General features: G+C 42.2%; 2 protein-coding genes across 3 annotated transcripts; both read left to right on the top strand.

The window, feature by feature from the left end:
• The first annotated feature begins 1,790 nt into the window (after positions 1-1,790).
• LOC117939386 (complement C1q-like protein 2) lies at positions 1,791-3,976 on the top strand. Its single transcript, XM_034864707.1, has 2 exons — positions 1,791-2,695; positions 3,362-3,976. The coding sequence occupies exons 1-2, from the start codon at positions 2,096-2,098 to the stop codon at positions 3,539-3,541; spliced, it is 780 nt and encodes a 259-aa protein (XP_034720598.1). The 5' UTR covers positions 1,791-2,095; the 3' UTR covers positions 3,542-3,976.
• Positions 3,977-17,174: 13,198 nt separating this feature from the next.
• LOC117939418 (homeobox protein engrailed-1-B-like) lies at positions 17,175-21,537 on the top strand. 2 transcript variants are annotated; one of them, XM_034864755.1, is made up of 2 exons: positions 17,175-18,016; positions 20,798-21,537. In XM_034864755.1, exons 1-2 carry the CDS (start codon positions 17,488-17,490, stop codon positions 21,130-21,132), a joined length of 864 nt encoding a protein of 287 aa, XP_034720646.1. In that variant the 5' UTR covers positions 17,175-17,487; the 3' UTR covers positions 21,133-21,537. The 2 variants fall into 2 exon arrangements, with proteins under 2 accessions (XP_034720646.1, XP_034720647.1); XM_034864756.1 differs by having other exon boundaries at positions 17,177-18,016; positions 20,810-21,537.
• The last annotated feature ends 244 nt before the right edge of the window (positions 21,538-21,781 follow it).

The raw sequence follows: 21,781 nt of genomic DNA, 5'->3' as shown, positions 1-21,781 counted from the left end.
CCCCTTCTCGTCTGTTTTTTTGCTCCCCCTCTGTCTGCTTTGTGCAGTTGGTCATCTGATGTCACTATAGTGAACCTGCCTTCAGCCATTGGTTCTGACTTTGAAAAGACCCCCTCAAGGTCTGAGTCAAATATGTGGCTGTGTTTCGTTGCTGTTGACATGACTTTAACCCGTATTTTGTCAAGCTGAATTCATAATAAATAAACATTCTTGCCATTTTCAATTAAGTTCTGTTGATTTTGGAAGTCTACTTTCACCCAGATTTGAAAACAAATACATTTCCTACACGGACTTATTATTATATATCAGATGGGTTAGACATAAATCCCAATCCCCAATCATGTACCTGAAAAATGCATGGATCTCTATCTAAAACCATCATTTCCAAAAGGGGATTGTGAGAATAAACTGCATGGTCATTTTGGCCTCTTATGTGTTCCACCTATAAGAATGCATACATGAAGACTTTTCGAGATTTATGAGATAAATATGCAGTCATTTGGCATTTTAAGACAACGTGTGTACGCATGGAATGATACATTCCAGTGTAAGATTGATATCTTTTATTCTATACACATATATTCCATACATATTTGTGAATAATTGTTTAGTGCCTTCTTGCATAATAATTATGCAGACCTAAACTTTACGCACAGGAGGTATCTGGTCCACTGTCAAGTCAGTCAAACCGAACTAGAGGACTTCCTGTTGCACGTAGAAAAATAAAACCTTTGTTGGTTCTTCTAATAATTACGTTTCCTGAAATCGGATTTGGTAGTTAGCCTGATGCAGAGGTAAAACTAACGAGTAAATGACTTGCATTCAAATTTTTACTTGAGTAAAGAAACATGACTTATACGGTATCTGGTCCTGTCAATGTTATTTACTTAACTCATTATTAAAGATACACTGTACTATTATGTGGCAGTCAGGGTTCAAAATGAACTTGCCTACCAGCCAAATGGCCAGTGGACAGCAGTAGATTACCACAGGCTGGTGAGTGAAGCCACTTGCATTTTTGACCAGCATTTGGCTGCTAAATGGTTCTAGATTTGGACCCTGGTTGCAGCTGATAAAGTTTTAGCTCATTTTAACTGTGTCATGCTCTTGGCTAGTTTAATCCATCACAATGTATCATGTATTATAAACTGACCAAGTGTTTTGTGTAAAATTTAATTTAGCAACTAGAGTGAAAAGTACATATTGACCCTCTGTACTGTAGTGGAATAGAAATACAAGCAAAATGTACTCAAGTTTCATACAATTATACTCAGTAATAATTGATTAATTGATTGATTGATATAATTACTCAAAATTCCACTATACTGTGGCCTACTTCAGTAAATGTACTGGTATTGGGAAAATACAACTGCAAAGTATATGGCAGACATAATAACTGTGGCCCAGCCAGTGCAGCCTTAGATCCCAGGGTTGTCGGACTGGGGTTAGAAAAAGGGACAGAGTACCCAGGACCCTTATGTGAGGAGGGCCCAAAAAATGCTAGACTGTGTAGCTGTGGATGCGGGGAGGGGCCCTTAGGGGATGCCTTTCTAATGGGCCAATTGTGCTATGCCCATGTAAGATCCTACTGCTTATTAAAAATGCAGTTTGGTTCTGATATGCACGCCCCTGTGCATATTTAACACCAGAGTTTTCAATTTTAAACTTAACTAATGTCTACTTTGATTTGATTTGATTTTTACACATTTTCTCTAGTCATAAACGCAACTAGTCCTTAATCTACTTTTAATTTGAAGGCCAGATCCCGTTTCTTCCGGTCTTATCCCCAGTAACTTTTACAGCTGGCTGCAGCTGGACGCCGATGTCCGCGCGCAACTATCCATCCAGCCAGGACGCGCACCCGCTCCTCGGTCACAGACGCTGCCCAGGGGCTCGAAGCCACCAATTAGAACAGCTGGGACCAGGGATGCGCACTCAATTAACCTAATCTCTTTTTCTTTTTGTTGTCCTAAAAGACCCCCTGTCCTCCGTCACAATTCCCCCCCAGAGGAGCTCCGAGGGGTTTCTCTCGTCCTTTCGTCCCCGAGCCGCGCGGAGGAAGTGCTGGCTGGTCCTTGTGCTGACCGCCGTCGCGATGGTTCTGCTGGCTCTGGCCGTGGCAGTCCCGTTACTGCTGCTCCGCACCTCGGACACCTCCGCTCATTACTACGAAATGATGGGCACCTGTCGGATGGTTTGCGACCCGTACACCCCAAAACCGGGAGGCGCCACCGCCATGGAGGTGATCCAGAACGTAAACGGTATCGCCCCGCAGCCGCCGATGGCCCAGGGGAGCCGCGGGGAGCCCGGGCGGCCGGGTAAACCGGGATCTAGGGGCCCGCCGGGAGAACCAGGACCCCCGGGTCCGAGGGGGCCACCAGGAGAGCGGGGCAACGGTAAACTCGCCTTCCCCGCAGTAACCGGACCTGTTGGGTCTGAGAACGGCGAAACGGACGGTGTGAACTCCACGGCCAACAGTTTTAGGATCGCTTTCTACGTCGGTCTGAAGAACCCACATGAGGGGTACGAGGTGTTAAAGTTTGACGACGTGATTACAAACTTGGGGAACCAGTACGACGCGAGCACCGGAAAGTTCACCTGCCAAGTGTCCGGGATCTATTTCTTCACCTACCATGTGTTAATGCGGGGAGGAGACGGGACCAGCATGTGGGCCGACCTGTGCAAAAACGGACAGGTAAGACTGGACCTATAGATCAACAGGATGAATGAGGACGACCATCAGTCGGAACCGAGTCCACACTTTGACTTGGTCGTGAAAACATCTAAGAGGACATTTCCACTAAAAGTGTTCATTATTGACATTGACTGTCAGCCTCCTCAGTAATTAACTGAGATATGCATATAGCTCAGAAAGCGCACAACAGTGCCTGAGGCTCGATCTGTTATTCTCCTTAACACGACTTACATAACTGCATATTCTCAGTGTGCATGCTCTGTGTGTGTGTGTGTGTGTGTGTAAACCCTGTTAGAATGATTGCTTCCTGCAGATGTTAACAGCTCCAGCTGCATGAATAGTCAGATATGAATCTTAATATTATTATGTCCATTATAGATGGATTCAGTTCAAACTTTTTATAAGTGTCTCCGGATTAAATTTGATTTATCATTTATCATTATTCTCTAATGGTTAGAAGTGGTTTTAACCTATTTGCCCAACCTTCCTTTTCCCTTTTTTCCTCTGAGTGTCTATTTTTGAGGGTGCACCACTGCTGTTTCACTTTGCCTCTAGGCACAGATGAACTTTTCTACTCAGTTTCTATTTCTATTCTGTTATTAACCAATGCTTATTAAAAAGTATTGTCCTCCCCCCCCCCCCCCCCCCCCCCCCCCCCCCCCCCAGGTACGAGCCAGTGCCATAGCTCAAGATGCAGACCAGAACTATGACTACGCCAGCAACAGCGCCGTGCTGCACCTGGACTCGGGAGATGAGATCTACGTCAAACTGGATGGCGGCAAAGCTCACGGAGGCAACAACAACAAGTACAGCACCTTCTCTGGCTTCATCTTATACCCCGACTAAACGCAGCACAGCAGGTTCCATGGACAGCAATCGCCACAACAAAACTGTTTCCATTGAAGTACAAGGTCCAATATGTTTCTCCTCTTTTGAAGATAGGTGCCATGACACACAGGCAACGTATCTGCAACTCTATATTCTGTTGATTTAGTGAGAGACCTTCTTGCTATATGTGTTTGATTTAACTTAAGTTCAACAGCACTACTGTCATCAGAATATGTATCTTAATACTGCAGACCTACAGTAACACCCCGTGCACGCTCCAACCTGAGAAAGCATCATGTTTCTGAAGTTCCTTTGAATGAAGGTGAACACATTTCTAAAATGCAATGAAATGCACATTTCATGGCAACTTCAGTGGAATCACCGTGATCAGTGGATTCTGTTGCGGGGTAAATACCAGACCTTCTTCACCAAAAAAATAGATCTGTGCATGCAGCTTGTTATGACCCATATTTATGTTTATTGTCAGGCAGCAACTTATATTGGCCGTAGTAATCATGGCGGGAGCAAAGGCCGAAGTCAGGTGACGTAGTATAAAGAGGTGTCACTCCACAATGTAAGTCGAGAGCAGCCAGCAGTGGACAAACTTGGTTAAGTAGGTTCATTTTTACTGTATTGACATTACAGAAGACTCTAGTTAGCATCTTTTAGGCTACCTGTTGCAGAGTGACGCATGCACAACTCAAATCTTCACTCGACTTACATCAGGGAGTGACAAGAGGGACAAAGTCTGCTTTGGTCAACCAAATACGGTTTACTTTCCCTCTGAAGATTGCTGTACGTGTCCCGTGTGAAACCAAACATCAACGTTGATTTATTTGACCCTACGGGCGTAAATTACATGACATACATACTTATTTAAACCCAAATCATGATCTTTCCTAAACCTAACCAAGTAGTTTTGTTGCTTAAACTGAAGTAGCTTTGTTTCACAGCATTAACCACGTGTTTAATTTGCGACCGTTTTACAATGTTGAATAGACCGTCGTATTATGTTGTTTTGATGGTCAATTGCAAACCAACTAACCGACCTACCTGTCATTTAGGCATAAGGACGGGTTGTTAGCGTGAACATTTAGCGCCACTGACCAATAGTAAAAGCGTGAGGGAACAGAAAGCCCAAGAGTCCCAAATGGAGGAAGTTATAGTAGCTTCTTAGCTGTGTTGCACCGTTCACTTTTATTCAACCTCCTCTTTTGGAGTGTAAACGGTTTCACTAAAGAGACGTGCTTGGCAGACTTATGAGACAGAAGTCACAACCAAATATTTTGTGTAAATGCAAGGATGTACCACTTTCTGGTGCGACCAGCGCTAAAATACTGACACTTACAGCCACACAAATTACTATTATTCTCCAGTTGCTGTTTTTTTAGTGCCAAAAAGTAAGCACATCGTCAGTATTCATGGCAAAATGGAAGCAACAACTTCACCTGGCCCCTTAACTGGATAAGCTGGACCTGTGGTAGAAGATACGATCAGTTAAAACTGCTGAGGTGACCTGGTCAGTGGAACACATTCTAAATGCATTACATAAGGTGCCAAAAAGCTAGGCCATTTTTACATCTATAACAAGCAAAATCATGGTGCTTTGAGTAGTGTTCAATGTTTCACTAAATAACCATACATGAAAGATACAAACGGATGTCTTGCATTGTTACTGACTCGGTTATATTTTGTTGTCATAAAGGCAAATAAATATTGTGTTACAAACGTTTCTTTGTGTGAAAATCTTTAAATTAATCAAAGGGTTGTTTGTTTAATCTGACAGATCCACATACAATCTGCTCGCAGATATACACTATACTGTACATGTATATACAGTGTACTGTATATATAAATATTTTTGTCTGTTCATATTTGGTTCCCCAGGCTGCCTGTCTGAATGTGTTGCATTACATTGTATCCTACAGACTGTGGCAAGAGAGTGTCCTGCACTGTTGCTCACAGGTTCCAGGTGCCTCCCTGAATGTCCTTCGTGTCTTCGTGTCTCTGTAGCCTGCAGACATTTTTTAGTCAGTGAGCCTCAACGCCATTCTGCTCTCAGACAGGGCGGTTTTGTACTACATGACATCTTTATTCCAGTGTTCCAAAACATCTTCCAGAGCAAACATTCTACTTATCGCAAATGGCAATCAACAAATTATAAGTTTATTAATCCATTCAGAAGATAATTAGTCAACGACTATTTTGATAATAAATAATAATTCAGCTTTTGTTTGTCATATGACATAAAAAAACTGAATATCTTTGCGCTGTGGGCTGTTAGTCGGACAAAACCAAGGAACTCAAAGTGGTCACCCGGGGTGCTGAAATAAAGTGAGGGGCATTTTTTCCTGCTTGTTTTGGACATTTTGTAGACTAAATAATTAAAAAGATGACTTGAGAAAATATTAAAGCAGTGTCGTGGATAAGGGAAATAATAGTTGCAGTCCTAGTTTAAGTCATCGCATGGAGCTGCTGTATAAGACTACATTTAAGAATATGTAAAGTGTTTAAAATCAGCATTTGTGACCTGCATCTCTCAGCATTAACATCTGTTATTGTACTTTTATTTTGAAAAAAAGCAAGATGTCTTAGTGCCAATAGACACCAGACAGCTAGCAAAATGCTGCTTAGGTGAGTCCTGATCTAGTTGTGTTAAATGTGATTAGATGAGAAACATAAATAACATTCCATTGTCATACATTCTCAGATGTAAAACTGGGAATAGAAGCTGGTGGCTGCCGGCTCCTGTGTTTCACTTCTGATTAACTTGGATTAAGATTTGCTTTAACAGGCTCAAATATCGCTGTAAGCCTTCATTAAGATGATGGCTGTTTTGTGTGTGCTGGATTTTTTTTTCATTTTTTTTTTTCATCCCCTCAGGAACACACACAAAACAGCTGTTTACACACCACTCCTGTCAATTTAAATGGAAATCATGCAAAACAAATATTAGCATGTCTGGTTAGATAAACCTCTATTAAGGTGTTGGCTTGTTTTCCTGCACTCTATAAGCTAACTCTGTCTTCCTCAGACGGGACTGTGTTATTCTTCAGCTACTCAAGGAAAACACAATTGTATGACAAAAATGGTACAGTTTATGTACAGTTTATATGTCTTTATATAGGGTGGTTTTAGCCTATACCTCATCGGTATTGCAAACTGCAAAAATAAACCTGGCACTGACTCTACATACCTTCAATCGTCCCGCATTGTGCGCACTTATGATTTGTTTTTCCTTATCTTCCACAGTCGGGTTTTCTTTTTGATTCCAATTCCACCAATTTCCTAGTTTTTCATTTTAAATTACACATTACAAGTACTGTATATTGGATTGTTGTTCATTTTATGATGTCAATGTGTTCATTTAATGCCATCACACTGTTGTTTATTACAAAATATACTGGGCCTTAATGTGATCGTGCAAGCGCAACGGCGAGTGCAAAGTGGTAAGTCTTCAGTGCACGGATGTCTTTAAGCACATATGCGATTTTGGTTCAAGTACAGTAGGTGCTGCAGTGCAAAGAGCAAAAGGGTTGGGTGAAGTGGAATATAGATGAGAAGGTGGGGTGATTAATAAATACACTGTCAGCCAGTCCCATCACTGGTCTAATCCTGAAACATCTGAGCCAATCACAGTGAAGCATGATGAATAACAACAGCTGAAAAAATGGAAGGCAGAATGTGAACACAGAGGACCACAAACCTGCAGCCAGGGGCAGAGTGATTTATTTATTTGATTTATGATATAAATAAATAAAATGGTTAAAAAAGGGGGATCCAAGTAAAACGATGGGTTAGGGTTAGATTGGACATTCTTTAAAGTATTTTGTATTTTTATTCTATAACCAGGCTTGACTCACTTCCTGTTTGACATGATCGTTGTTGGGTATGTGAGCTGGAGTGATGGTGTCACCATGCAGAGGCCTTTTAAACTGTTAAAGATCAAACACATGATGGTCTTGTAAAGGCTCTCAGCCCCCGCTGCAGACCCATTTAGGATGAAAAGTGGAGCTGCTGACACCAACTGAGACATCAACAGCAGTGAGTGTCACCGGCTGCCAGACGAATGCTTATACACATACACACACACACACACACACACACACAGACACACACAGTTATAGATGATCATCCATCCTCCTCGTCTAGGTGAGGGATTGCTGACTGACAGACAGAGTAGTGAAATGCTCTGATGGATGAGATAAGTGGGACAAGGCCACACACACACACACACACACACACACACACACACACGCACACACGTATACACTGAACATTATGTTCAGGGAAATGCAGCTTGACATGAATCTGAGCATACAAGAATGATGACAGCATGTGTCACAAGGTTTTACAGTGTATGTGTTATTTGCCTGTTGTACATGTCACCATCACAACAGTAAACTATGATTTTTTTATATTCAATTAAACCCTGTGAATATAGAGTCTATTTAATTGTACCATTGTTCTGCCCAAACGCGTGCCTCCAGCAGTAAAAAGCAGCCCGCCTCAGTTGATTTCAGAAAGTGCCTGATTGCCAAAACGACATGTAAAATTGCAGCCGACAAGCTCTCTGCACAGGCAGTCAATCATCGGGACATTTTTAAAACCTCTCCTCATTCTTTCACGGTGCTGATTTCCTCCCTGTGATGATTGATCCATGAGTAACGCTCATGCCTGCGATGAAAATGCCAGCATGGCATGAGTAAAATATAAAGAGGGACATCTAAGGGGACGGGACAGGAGGGAGGGAGGGAGGGAATCTGACACCTAAAAACCTTCTGCTTATCTTCCTCTTTTGTTCGCACTCATTCAAGGCGGTGTGCTCGCAAACCACAGAGCTGGAAGAGGAGAAAGTTCTACCTGGAAAATAAAAGAAAGGAGGCCAAACTGAGGAGCCGGTGCATTAAAAGGACTGTATGGAGAGAGCTGGAGAGAGGGGGTCAGAAAAGGGGGAGGGTCTGAATTTTCTTTTGCTGAAGGAAGGGGAGTCTAATTTTTAACATGTTAATGCCCCATCAATAAGAAACACTGACAGGAGGCCATTCTGCTAAATTAATACTTTACTTTTGATTACTTTAAATACATTTGGCTGATACAAGTTCTAATTCAGTAAAGGTTTGAGTGCAGGACATTTACCTGTAATGGAGTGTATACCTTTGGCTGTATATGGAAGATGATAACTATGTTTTGCTACAAATTTTCATTATTTGCATGTAGGGTAGGGTAAGTCCATACATATCCATTCAGCATATAAAAAAAGATCTCATTCCAACAGGTCAGTTGTCGACATGCCCCAAACGTCTCCATAACAAACCTGAACAACACACAGCAAACACAGAAACCGACACTCACACACTCAGACGTATTATGCTTCAGTGGAACACGTTTTCAGTATTCATATTCTGGATAATGATTCAGCCAAATGCTGACTCACTTCATCTGTCGGTCCGCACTCTGAAAATGACATCTCTTTTGTGGTTTAATCGGCCAAACGAGGGAACGATGGGGGGAACAGAGAGAAGAGAGTGATAGTGATAGTGAACATCTTTTTTCCCTCATAGAAGTAAATAAAAATAATACAAAAAAAGACAAATGACTCCTTGGAGGTTTATACGCAGGATTATGCTTATTTTGGCAAATAATATAATGTTGTGGCTGCTTTTGCAAACGTGATAAGCCTCTTCTGTCAAATGCTGCACACTTGAGAATCTAAAAAAGCCCTGAGTCGTCTCTCTTGGATATCTACAGTGCCACAGCTTATTGTTGTTGCTGAAACACTTGAAAGGACACAAACCTTAAAGGTTGCCGTGGCAGTCAGTGAGGTGGTTCTCATTGATTTAAAGCCGCTCTTTGAACATCACTGAGAGAGCTATGCTGGGAATTCGACAGTTTTAACAATCAGTCCATTGGTGGATGCAAAACAAACTCTGGTTTTGGCTTCAAATGTGGATATTTGCTGCTTTTCTTTCACCTCTACGACAATAAATTCAAATATTTTAATCTTTGGTTATGTGGTTTGGACAAAACAAGATGTTTGAATGAGTCAACTTGAGCTTTGAGAAAATAATTAACAAACCTATCAAGAAAATGATAAGCAGATGAACTGAGAATGAAAGTCTTTAGCTGCAGACCTAATGGGCCTGCCTTAACCAAAATAAAAGGAGCATTCCATAATCTTCATGAAAATTAATTATATTTCACATGTTGCAAGGCAAGACATCTCTCTAGGTAATATTAAGGTAATAACTTTGCACCACTTATCTATTCAATTAAATTTTCTGCATAGTATCAAATCATAACAAGAGTTATCTCAAGACACTTTACAGATAGAGTAGGTCTAGACCACACACTATAATTTATAAAGTCCCAACAATTCTAGTAATTCCCCTAAGAGCAAGACATATCTGTGTTATGCTTGGAACACCCGCTGTTACAGAAGCAATGGACAGACCTGTTGCACTTATTTTAACTTCTTTTTTATGAAGATTTTTTAAAATGAATTACCCTCCGATGTTAAAGCTTGCCCAGAGTTCTGTGAGAAGATGGATACCGGCCCTTGCTAAAGAGAGTGGTACCACTCTTCTCATCTATCTCTCAGGAACAAAGCAATGAGCACATTACCCAATGTCAAACTGTTCCTTCAACCCTCTCCCCTTCAAAAAACCTGAACCTGATCCTCATTCTAATTATTGAAACAATAAACCTACATTTATCTACCTCACATGAAATGTCATCTTTAATGTTTTCGGCTTAGGCTACCTCCCTTCAGCAGTGTGTTTGTGAGGACATTTGATCTCTGATCTTATAAAAGCCACAAATACAAGAACTTGCACACGTGCACACAGATGATTTGTAGACAGGCAGGAAAATGGCACAGCTGTCAGAAACATATCTCGGGGCCTGGGCCATAATGAGAGGCTAACAGAGCCTACGCAGAGATCAATCTCACACACACACACACACACACACACACACACGCGCATACACACACACACACTCCCCTTACCCCGTCAACCATCATCCACCTCTCCCTCTTTCTCTCACACATTTATATCGTCATTATTACCATCCTGCCATCTCCCTCAGCTTGTCATGAGGCAGGAGTTTTAGAGCCTTTAAATGTGTTCTCTTTTCACCTCATAACAGAAGATCCTTTGTATCTTACTTGAACTTATTTCTAAACCTCTTCTTTTGGTCTTTCTGTTACACTTGTTGCTTTCTATTAAGTAATGGCAACAAAGCCAAGGGTTAGGGCGCTAACTTAAAGCCTATTTACTTAGATGAAAGATGTCCCCAGCCTGGGGAATATGCATGTTAACAGCCCATTCATTCAGATTGCTTTATTTCCCTTGAATCACTCAAACTGTGTAAAATGGCCGTCATCTGTCTGCTTTCAAATCTGATAAAGACTCATCCGAGATATCATTAATTTATCACCATGTCTCTTAGGAGCTTTTTCTAATCCCTGTGTCATGCAATCTGTCATTTCTGAATATAGGGGAGTAAAAGGTTGAGGAAATAAGTCATTGGAGCAGGCGGCTTTTATTGTAACAAAGCCAATGAGGACTATATCTTTCATCTCTCCTCTGGCTGATGATGGTGACAGGCCGAGGATGCTGAGAGAGAGAGAGAGAGAGAGAGAGAGAGAGAGAGAGACGATCCTCAGAGTGTCGACTGAAAGGTTAGAGTGGCCCCAGGCAGCATGGCTGATGAGGACACACACACACACACACACACACACACACAGACACACGCTCTAACACCTTCAGTCCCACGTACACAGTAGTGGAAGGTGTGCTCAGATCCTTTACTAAAGTAAAAGTACTAATACAACACTTACTCTATTACAAGTAAAACTCCTGCATTGAAAATATTACTTAAGTTAAAGTGTGTACATAACCTCAGGAAAATCTCCTTTTAAAGTATTAAAAAGAAAAAGCACTGCCTGCCCATGGAAAGGCGCCCGAGCAGTTGGGGGTTCAGTGCCTTGCTCGAGGCATATGGGGACTTGAACCAGTGACCCCCCGGTTCTCAACCCAAGCCCCCAGGACTGAGCTCCTGCCACCCCAAAGACAATAGTTTAGAGAAGATAAGTGGAAAGTGGCATACAAAAAAATTACCTCAAATCTGTACTTAAGTACAGCACTTGGGTAAATGTACTTAGTTACATTCCACCGCTGCACGGACACTCCTTGAGGTGTCCCGTTAAATAGACCAATAAAAAGCACCAGTATGTGATGCAATATGACGATAGATTACTTTGTAACGTGAACGCCAAATTTATACTGTTCATTTCATAATTGTTCAAAATAAAGATCAAATGATTCCTGACAGTTTACCAAACGGTTACCAAAGCCTTTAAAAGCAGGAATCCGTTACTCCAACTCTGACTTTCTGGATCGTATGGCATTGCATTACCAGTACCTTAAACATCAAATCAGAAATTTGCCTCAAGGGACTTTACCATCTGTACAGCATACGGCACCCTCCCTCCTTAGACCCTTGGTTTTCGGATGACAACCCCCCCCCCCCCCTCCAGCTTTTAACGGAGAAAAAATGGCTGAATGCTTGGGAAGAGCAACTGAGCAGGGATCCTCTCCCTGGGCGGACAGACAGGAAGAAGATGCTGTGTGTTCACAACAGACCAACATTGTCAAACCTCATGGTGGCCTCAGAGGAACAGACAACGATCACCACAGTCATTGGGAGTCGTCCTCTGGTGACCATGAATAAATGTCTGGACAAAATTGTTTCAGAATCCATCCAAAAGTTCCGCTAGCATCTACATTACAGCTGTATAGCACCACCGCAAAGCAAGATGGGTAATTGTGTTAAACAAGCCCAGCAAAGTGTCCGCATCGATTTAATTTGCCAATTACTAAATGGGGCTCATTTATCACCACCTTAAGCTTTCACAAACTTCTCAGCAAGATGTAATAAGACTTAGGAGCAATCTGTCCCCCTCTTCTCATTAGGACTCTAAAGAGATCCCCCAAAGCTTAATTATTTATCTGCATTAATATCCCTTCACTTATTAATGATAGGGGTGTGTGTGTGTGCATGCATGTGTGTGCATGTGTGTGGGTGTGTGTGTGTGTGTGAAGGCCAAAGATCACCCCCCTTTTACCTAAGCCCCCTCTTGATTAATGGATGAGGGAGAGGAGCCCTTCATGTATTATTACTGGAGAGAGCCTGAACCTTAGAGGGGGGGGGGGGGGGGGGGGGGGGGGGGGGGGGGGGGGGGGGAGACTCAGTGAATGATAATCATCGTTTAGTATGCAAGCATCACAAAACGTCCTCTGTACATTGCCGGCATTTCAATACTAGGGCAGAAAGTTATGTGGTTGAGAGTTTTACAGTTGAGATTCATACTTGTTTGTGACATGTCTTTAACATTTGGCTCGCAAATCTGCTGAAATGTGACACTTGTGGCAATAAGTCATGCAATGAAAGAGTAGAAACAGAAAGAGTGCAGTCGTTCATTTTGAAGCTGATGGACACTATTCATCAGAAACTGGGTTCACTCACTCTTCTAGTTTAGATGACAAGTTGAGATATTTGACATTATAGCTCGGCCATTTTTACACCAACATAAGTTATTTTTTCCTTTGTTATATGGAGGAGGAGACAGGTTTCTACGTGAGCCCATTCATCCTCTTTGCATCTCCACCGACTAATGCTTCTTCTCCTTTGTTTTCTCCTCAGTTATAGTGAAAGGTTGAGAACAGCTCAGTGTACGTTTTGTAGCTTCTTTACTCTGACATCTAGTGGACAAGCACAGTGTTCACCGCTGCACGTGGAAAACTCAACCAGTTGTGACGTATATATTTCATATAGATTTCTTTTAAAGGTCCCATAACATGGTGCTCTTTGGATGCTTTTATATAGTCCCACAATGAACTTTCCTTAGCATGTGCCATTTCTGAGTCTGTAGCTTTTGAGGAGGAGAGGGGGGGGGGCAAGGTGGAGGGGGGGTTGATGGGGGGCAAATTTTATCATCATATATTATATTTATCAGAATATTGTTTGTATTGTGTTTCTTAATGTTGTTGTTGTATGACTTTGAATAGCCTCCTCTTTTGAAAGATACAAATACAGTCTAGACTGAAGCCTATTTAATGTAATCAAAAAGTATTTAATTTATTTAGAACTTGTTTTATTTATTCATCTTTTCTTCCACTTTACATGTAATTTACAACTAAAAACAGCTTTAAAACAGTTTACAACAAACCTAATTTTCAAAATGCACATGCCACTTACACAGCAGAGTCACTAGATGTCACCAACGTTCTAGGTTTGTTATTGACTTTCTGGGATTCCAGATGTGGATACTTGAGTTCAGAGGTTCACACACACACACACACACACACACACACACACGCACACACACACACACACGCACGCACACAGAGTGATCATAGATAATCTTTATCTGCAGTTAGCACCTCATTTAATGCACATTTTGTCCAACTGAACACAATCCTTGTTGTCTTTCTGGACTACTAGATAGACTACCAAACCTGAGAATCATGGGTAATTCTGACCATGCTCTTTCTTGTAGATTCTCTTTAAACCCCCTCCATGTAAAACCAACAGATATTTGAATTTGTCCCTTCATGAGGCTCTCAGATGCTGCTTATGAAAGCAACTTGTAAAAGTCAGAGCATGTAATTCTGGGGAAACATAATGTTTCAATTTATGTATTTATTACTTTACTTGAGTTGTTATTATTATGGCTGCATATTTGTTTAATTTAGCTTCATTCCTGCAACCTGTGTGTGCTTTGCTGCTTTTGCCTTGGTTTCCCATTAGTTGACCTGCTGCTGGCTGTTGGTTGACTGAATGATTGTGATGGGGTTTCTTCTGGTCTGGTTGTTTTTTGTGTGACAGGTTGACTGCGGAAGGGTGAGTATCAAACCCCTGCTCATGTAAACGTTCACTGAAGACAAGTGAGAATCAGATGTGCAGAACCTTACACAGCTGCCTGAATAAAGCAGTCCACTGCACACGAGTAGCTCCACTATCATTCCCCCACTAGGTGGTAGCACAGGCGTGCAGCTGCGGCACCTTGCTGCCACACTGAATCCACCCAAAGCTCCACAACTTTCCTCAGACTATCACATCTTTTCATCAGAGACATGTTGAATCTATCTGACAATGTGGGGGTGTCTGTTTTAGCACAGACCACATTTCCCTGAAGGATGAAAAAAAAAAAACACATTAGCATTCTTGGAGTGAACATGAGCCAATAATTGAACTTGTGGACACACAAAAAAAGCCACTGCTGCTGTGCAGGTGACCATATTGGTGATTATAAATGCAGCCTTATGTTTATTAATCCTTCTATATTTTTTAATGTGTGTTTACCTGGGCTAAGATTAAAAATTAGACCCAACCTCCCCCCCCCCTGTATATGTCCCTACATTAGGTGTTTTCATTTGTATCTCTGGTACTGGCTTTTATAAACAGTATAGGCCTAATGCCTTTTTTATTATTAAAACCAAAAACTTGTAGTAGGCTACCTTTTTAAAAATGCCAGACCGCTCTTTAAGTATAGGCCAATCTACAGGCTCATTCAACCAGACTAATTCAGGATAATTGGAAGCAAATAGTTTGCCCTGTGTTACGGGAGTAATACAATCCTGTTTAGGCCTGTAAAAAAGCCAAGAATGAAGGTAAAAGCAATAAGATAAAGATAATAAATCAAACGTATAGAGCAGTTGTTTGGAAAGACTGTTTTCCATCATTTGGTGTCGTTCCATCTAACCCTTCACACAGGAAACAGTAATCAAGCGAACCGCCTAAAAACATGATGTTCTTCTTCTGTGTTAGCTGGTGCAGTCTACACACACTGCCATGCCTTCCCTTCAGACTGCTTTTCAACGAGATCCTCGTCATAAACCACAGTGTGTGTGTGTGTGTGTGTGTGTCTGTGTGTGTGTGTGTGTGTGTGTGTGTGTGTGTGTGTGTGTGTGTGTGTGTGTGTGTGTGTGTGCCTGCCGCTGGAGCAGTATATAGGCTACTCAATAAAACCGGGGCTGCGATCCGTCAGTGCATTTATCATCCTATTACGGCGAAAAATCCGGCTCCCAATACATGAAAGGTAAAATGAATTACCAACGTTAAGCCGTCAATAAAGTCATTTCTGTAAATGGTGTCTCCGAGGGCCCCCGCTATTATTCAACAAGCTTTATCAGCACCTTGGAAATTACGTGGCTTGTAGCGCGGCCCCTGCTTCACTTTGATTAAGGGCCCTGCCAGGGACCGGTGACAGCGCTTTTGACTGGGTTTTTATTCAGCCCGCTCCCCGTGATGAACACCGGGCTGATCGGGCGGAATGAAGACTAATTAAAAGCTATAAATTATCTTTTGCAGCCCCTCTCAAGGAGCCTCTCGTTGCTGCGCCAGATAAGAGCAGACTGAGTGCTCATTTACCCAGCGCCATTGATACTGTCCTAATTGGAATTTAATTAAGTAGCCATGGCTTCCCACTCCGGCCTGTGGGATAAAGATTTCACTGCACGTCCCCACTTGCACGCTGTTGCTGTATTATGATTATTAATATTGTTATTTCAAATCGCCAATTAGCGCCTGGAGGCAATTTGATTCTGGAGATTTTTTACAGAACCACTATCTCCTTTATCTCATCGGGACAGAGGCTGTTCTTGCTTCCTCTGCCTCATTGTGTTACTAAAAACGTCCTTTTTTGCTTATGCTTTTTTGAAGAAATGTGTGTCCTGCTGCCTAAAGCTAGGATGTCCAAAATCTGGATGTTTAAATCAAAATATGGCCTACATGTGTTCCCCAGAGGATCCAGAGGCGACAGAAAGACAATAAAAGGCCAATGAAAAGAAAATGAACAGTGAAATTATAAACGACCACACGGGCCTAACTGTGTAGAGACGTATAGCGTCAGTAATTACTGAGATTTGAAAGGACACATAAAACATTCTCTGTCTCTAAAATGTCAACACTTTGTTCAAATATTACCTTAATTTGGTTAATATTTGACGTTAATTAGACAGTGAACAATATAGACACGAGCATACAGGTCAAAGCCTGTAAAACACAGCGTGCTTCCTGCATCCAAACACCTGCGACGTGCCTGCAGGTGTTCCATCAGCTTGGACTAAATCAAATGGATAAGAAAATGTATTGTATTTTGTAGGTATGTTTGTTTTTATTTTATTATTTTTTACATATCATTTGAGTATTTCCTGGACCGTCGTGTGAGTCTGAAATAAAAATATATTATTAGAAAAATAAAAATGGCCATTTAATAATTTTCAAATAAAAAAAACTCCATGTAGCATAGGCTAAATTAATACTATGGCTAGTCTATAGTACAAAAACTTGATTTTAGAATGAGTATTTAACTTAAAATATATATATACATATTTTCTGTCCTCCAGTGGAACATTTACAATGGTGGCTGTCCCGCTGTTGTTTTTATTTTGCTGTGTATAGCCTATGTGCATGCACGTGCCCCTCGCCAAAATTGATCGAACTACGCGCGGGCTACGTGTGCGCGTGGAGTTCACAGCGCTCCCCAAGCCCTAATTGGACGTCGTCAATTGTGACAGGGACGATCTCCGCACCTGATTGGTCTGCTGCACGTGTGCACGCGCACACGTGCTTCCGGCTGGTTGTAAGAGAATGAAAAAACACACGGGGGGAGATAACGGTTTTAGGAGAGTTTAGGACGAGCGCATACACAGATATTATGCTGCACCGGAGGGAGGCAGGGACACTGGTTATAACGGGGAGCTGTTCGCTATGCCAGGTCTTGGAAGGTTTTAGGAGACGACATGTCGCCGCTCTAGGTGATATTAAAAATTAGCACAGGCATTTATATGTTTTATTCTAGCGAGGAGGCTAAATTGGATACCGAAGGGGGCGGGAGCGCGAGCAACAAGTGGAGTTTGGCGTGGAGAGGCCGATAATCTTCACCATCGCCCGTAATGGAAGAGCGAAAAGAGCCAAACAGCAGCCGGGACTCTACCGAGGAGGAGAGCATGTCCCTGTCGCCAAACCTCCCATCCCCTCCCATGATTTTACCCCACCAGGCCGCGCAGCAGGCCCACAGAACCACCAACTTTTTCATAGACAACATCCTCCGGCCGGACTTCGGCTGCAGAAAGGAGCCGAGCTACCGCGACCGCACGCCGGGCAGAGAAAACGTCAACCCGCTAGGAGCGAGGCCGCCGCACACCGGCAGCCTCTGCCTGGACTCCAACTGCAGCAGCGACAGCACCTCTTCGTCGCCCTCCTCCTCGTCCTCCACGTCCTCCTCGCCTTCGTCCAAGCAGAACTCGTTGAAACAGGGCGAACCGGCGAGCAACGGGTCCGGTAGATACGCGGACAGCCCCTCGTCAATTATGGTTGTGAGTGGCAGCAATGGAGGATCTCCGCCCATCACGAAAGAAAGCCAGCCGATGTTGTGGCCAGCTTGGGTGTACTGTACACGGTACTCGGACCGTCCCTCATCTGGTAAGGCGCTAGTAGTCCCCGAATACCGCCTGATGGGTGTTGAGTTCACGTCCTGTCTTATAAAAGTATAATTAAACTCTGCAGTGGGCTGATTTCAAACTCGAAGTTATTCGTAGTTATTTTGTAATGTCATTCTGTCTGTGGAAGCCAGTACTAGTTCCCAATGTGGCATAAATTAAAACCGAGGAGATAAAAAGCCATTATGAAAGCCATTTTGAAAAGAAATATCAAACGTACATTACCCAAATAAAAATGATTATAATTATAAAAAATAGAGTGTACATGGGAGGAATAAGGTCTCTAAACTGTTACTAAATCCCATTACTCCTCTATCTCACACACAAAGACACAGCAATAGAAATATAGAAGCACATTATTGCGATAGAGTGTCTCATATTTGTTGCAGGGTATTTATTGACGGCATAAGAAGTCATTTTAAAAACCGGCATCATTTCCAATGCAGTTCAATGTGCAAATTCAACACATTGTGCCTTACACATGATGTTTTCGTTGAGAGATGAGACTTCTACTGACCTTCTCTCTCTTCGTCAGCACGGACATAAACTGAAGGGTGATCATTGTGGTTAATAGTGGAGCTAAACTAGCAGTAGGCTACTTCTCTAGTTGAATTAAAATAAAGTTTTGCATGTATGTCGAAAAGCATTAGGCCGTCTGGCTCAAAACACGCACACACACATCAGTCATTTACGGTAATATTGGACAATAATTATATTATACAAATTAGAAATTGATAGGACTTTTGAAATGCAATTAAACAACATCCCAGCATCACCCTCGCCAGCCTATATTACACTAATATAATACCCTATTTTACCCAAATAAATAAAATTCTCTTTTTTAAACGATTGTGAGTGTTCAGAGTTTACGTCGTTTTCAAACTATATTAAATAAAAGGGATGCACTGGAGTGGGTTCAGAATGTCCGCCATTATTGGGCTTAATTTTAGAAAAAAAATAATGAAAGAATAACAAAACTATAGGCTATTATTAAAGACTAGTTTTGACTCGCTGAACCTGAATGGTTCTGGGACTACCAGCTGATGTACATAATACATAAGCTCTATCACGTACAGCTGAACAAAATGTTGTTAAATAATAACCATCATAACAGCACAATATGAAGTCCGAATTCCTCTGTAGTTTAATTTAATAAAAGTGATTGACCTCATCTTTATACCTAATTATGAAGAATAATGTAGATGTAGGCTATGCATGTTTGTAAATAAATCGCGACCTAGCAGTTTACACTCGGCTATCCCTGATGGGGGGGGGGGGGGGGGGGGGGGGGGGGGGGGGGGGGGGGTAATTGGCTTTGTGCTTTTCCTGGTCATGATAGTGTTAAAGTGATGAGGGATGAAAGGCAAAGGCCCTCCCGGTTAATTAGATTATTTTAGCTTTCCTCGATCTACACAGCATCAGGGAGGATAGCAGAGTGTTTACTGCTTTCTCTGAACCTCTCTTAAATGCGTGGTGGATATTGTATTCAAATAACAACCATAATAAATCTCTGGGCTCTGGATGCACGAGGACCTGCAGCACCTTCAAATCAGCGCTCACTCAGTGATGTGGACACTTAGATTAACCAGGTCCGGATTAACCAATCTATTGCAAAATCCTGCTTCTATAGCTGATATGTGACCAGATTACATTTTTTACGTGAGCTGTTTACCATGCATGCATTTCGGCAACATTTATCCACATGTCAGCACAGCCCTACATCCATTTATGATAAAGTAATTCTACGCCGGGATCAACGAGGGATATCAGTAATTATAGCCTAAAACAGGATATGGAAGGTTTTGTTTTTGCAAAGTAAACGGCGGTGAAGCGGACCTGGGACTGTTGTTGAAAGCAGCTTGTTCCATCTGGACCGGGGCCGCGGGTTGCTGCCCGTCTTGGTGAGGGATCCCGTCAGATGGCACGGGCCTGAACTACACTTTACACAAAGGCCTGCCTGGATCTGTAGTCTAGACCACATTCACACACCAAAACCTCCCACATGTTTATTCTAACCATGAGGACAACATTTCTTGTCTCGACCATTTCCTCAACAACAACAAAACCGTAAGGTGTTCCATATAGGCCTACAGGACTTAATCCGGATAGTTGTGACACTGCCTATATGAAGGCATTGTTTCTTTATTCTGCTAATTATCCCCCATATTAATAATTAATCAACACACATATTACCTGAAGAGGGCTAAAGTCAACGTCTAATATCAGCTGATTTGTTGTTGACAATCACGCGCCGATGTATGGCTTTCCAACCTCAGTGATACGTCGCTGTTGCGTGCAGGGCGAAGGAAAACGCCATTCATATTAAAAATATAGCCTAGGCCTACTTTAATATAAATTATTAAAAATGAGTCCGTCGTTTATCTGATATGTGTAGGCCCACGCCCCGCAGGGAGTTAGAAGCTGTGTGGTGTGTAGTTTTAAAGGTTATAAAATAATCCCCATTGAGCTTTATGTCTTCATGTTGAATGCACGAGGGTTCCTAATAGTTCCAGAACGATGCCGGGCAGGCCGATGGCATGGTGAGTCCAAATTGGATCATATCTAGTGAAGAAGAGGCGAGCAGATAGTGGGAAAGAAGTGATCGGAACTAGAGAGCATTTGCATCAGGACACTGGTGACACACATGTGGTCTCATGGAGCAGATCATCTATCTGACGCACTCCTCTCGTCATCAGGGACTGTGTGCGCCTCGTGTGTAACATTGTGCTCCAGCAGTAGAATAAATATTTTATTTCCATTGTTGTTTGCACGCCAGGGCCAAGGACACGGAAACTGAAAAAGAAGAAGTGCAGCACCAAGGAGGACAAGCGGCCGCGGACAGCGTTCACGGCCGAGCAGCTGCAGAGACTGAAAACCGAGTTCCAGGCCAACCGGTACATAACGGAGCAGCGGAGACAGGCCCTGGCCCAGGAACTCAGCCTCAACGAGTCCCAAATCAAAATCTGGTTCCAGAATAAGAGGGCCAAGATTAAAAAGGCCACCGGCTACAAGAACGGCCTGGCCCTGCAGCTCATGGCCCAGGGACTGTACAACCATTCAACGACCACCGTGCAGGAGGACAAGGAGGACAGTGAATAACGGGGCCCGGACATTCCTCTGCTGAGGGCCGCCACCTGACTCCTTTGGCTTTTGGACATAATGGAGAAGGGGAAAATGAACTGGAAGTGGGGGAGACGCTATTTAAAAACACAGATTTCTGTTTATGGTAACAGTATACGGACATAATTATATGAATGAACGATCGTTATTAAAGTTTATATAGCCAAACAGTTATCATGTTGTACACAGTATATTTAATTTCGTCTCTCATCCGGTTCCTTTCTGTCTGTCCTTGTTTCTAGGATGTCTAACTGGATCGATAGGTTGTTGTGGTTCCCCATATTTGCGCCACATGTCCCTTCAACACATCAGTCCGCAGACTCAAAACAAGCCAAAGATTTTAATATGTTCACATGTAGTCTGAAATAAAGAAAGAGAACGGTAGATATGGACTACATTTTTCTTTCTTTTATTCGTTTTCAACATCGTTTTTGGTGAAAAATGTTAAAACCTTAAAAAAAAATGTATTAATTTGGCTGATCATTTGTTTAGAGGAATTTATTTTTAATACCATGATTTAAAGGAGAAAATGTTTTATTATAATTTTTTTATTATAATTTTTCACTGAACTGGACTTTCCCACATGCCTTATTAGAATCATAACACATATAGTTCATGCAGCAATTTT

This window comes from Etheostoma cragini, chromosome 24, assembly GCF_013103735.1.
Source record: "Etheostoma cragini isolate CJK2018 chromosome 24, CSU_Ecrag_1.0, whole genome shotgun sequence".
In the NCBI taxonomy this organism is placed as follows: domain Eukaryota; kingdom Metazoa; phylum Chordata; class Actinopteri; order Perciformes; family Percidae; genus Etheostoma; species Etheostoma cragini.
This window is presented reverse-complemented; position numbering and strand designations above follow the sequence as displayed.

Excerpts from the sequence above, each read along its gene's own strand:
- LOC117939418 (XM_034864755.1), top strand. The coding sequence starts at position 17,488 with ATGGAAGAGCGAAAAGAGCCAAACAGCAGCCGGGACTCTACCGAGGAG. Across the intron at positions 18,017-20,797 it reads CTCGGACCGTCCCTCATCTG|TTTGCACGCCAGGGCCAAGG; the intron begins GTAAGGCGCTAG and ends TTTCCATTGTTG.
- LOC117939386 (XM_034864707.1), top strand. The coding sequence starts at position 2,096 with ATGGTTCTGCTGGCTCTGGCCGTGGCAGTCCCGTTACTGCTGCTCCGC. Across the intron at positions 2,696-3,361 it reads ACCTGTGCAAAAACGGACAG|GTACGAGCCAGTGCCATAGC; the intron begins GTAAGACTGGAC and ends CCCCCCCCCCAG.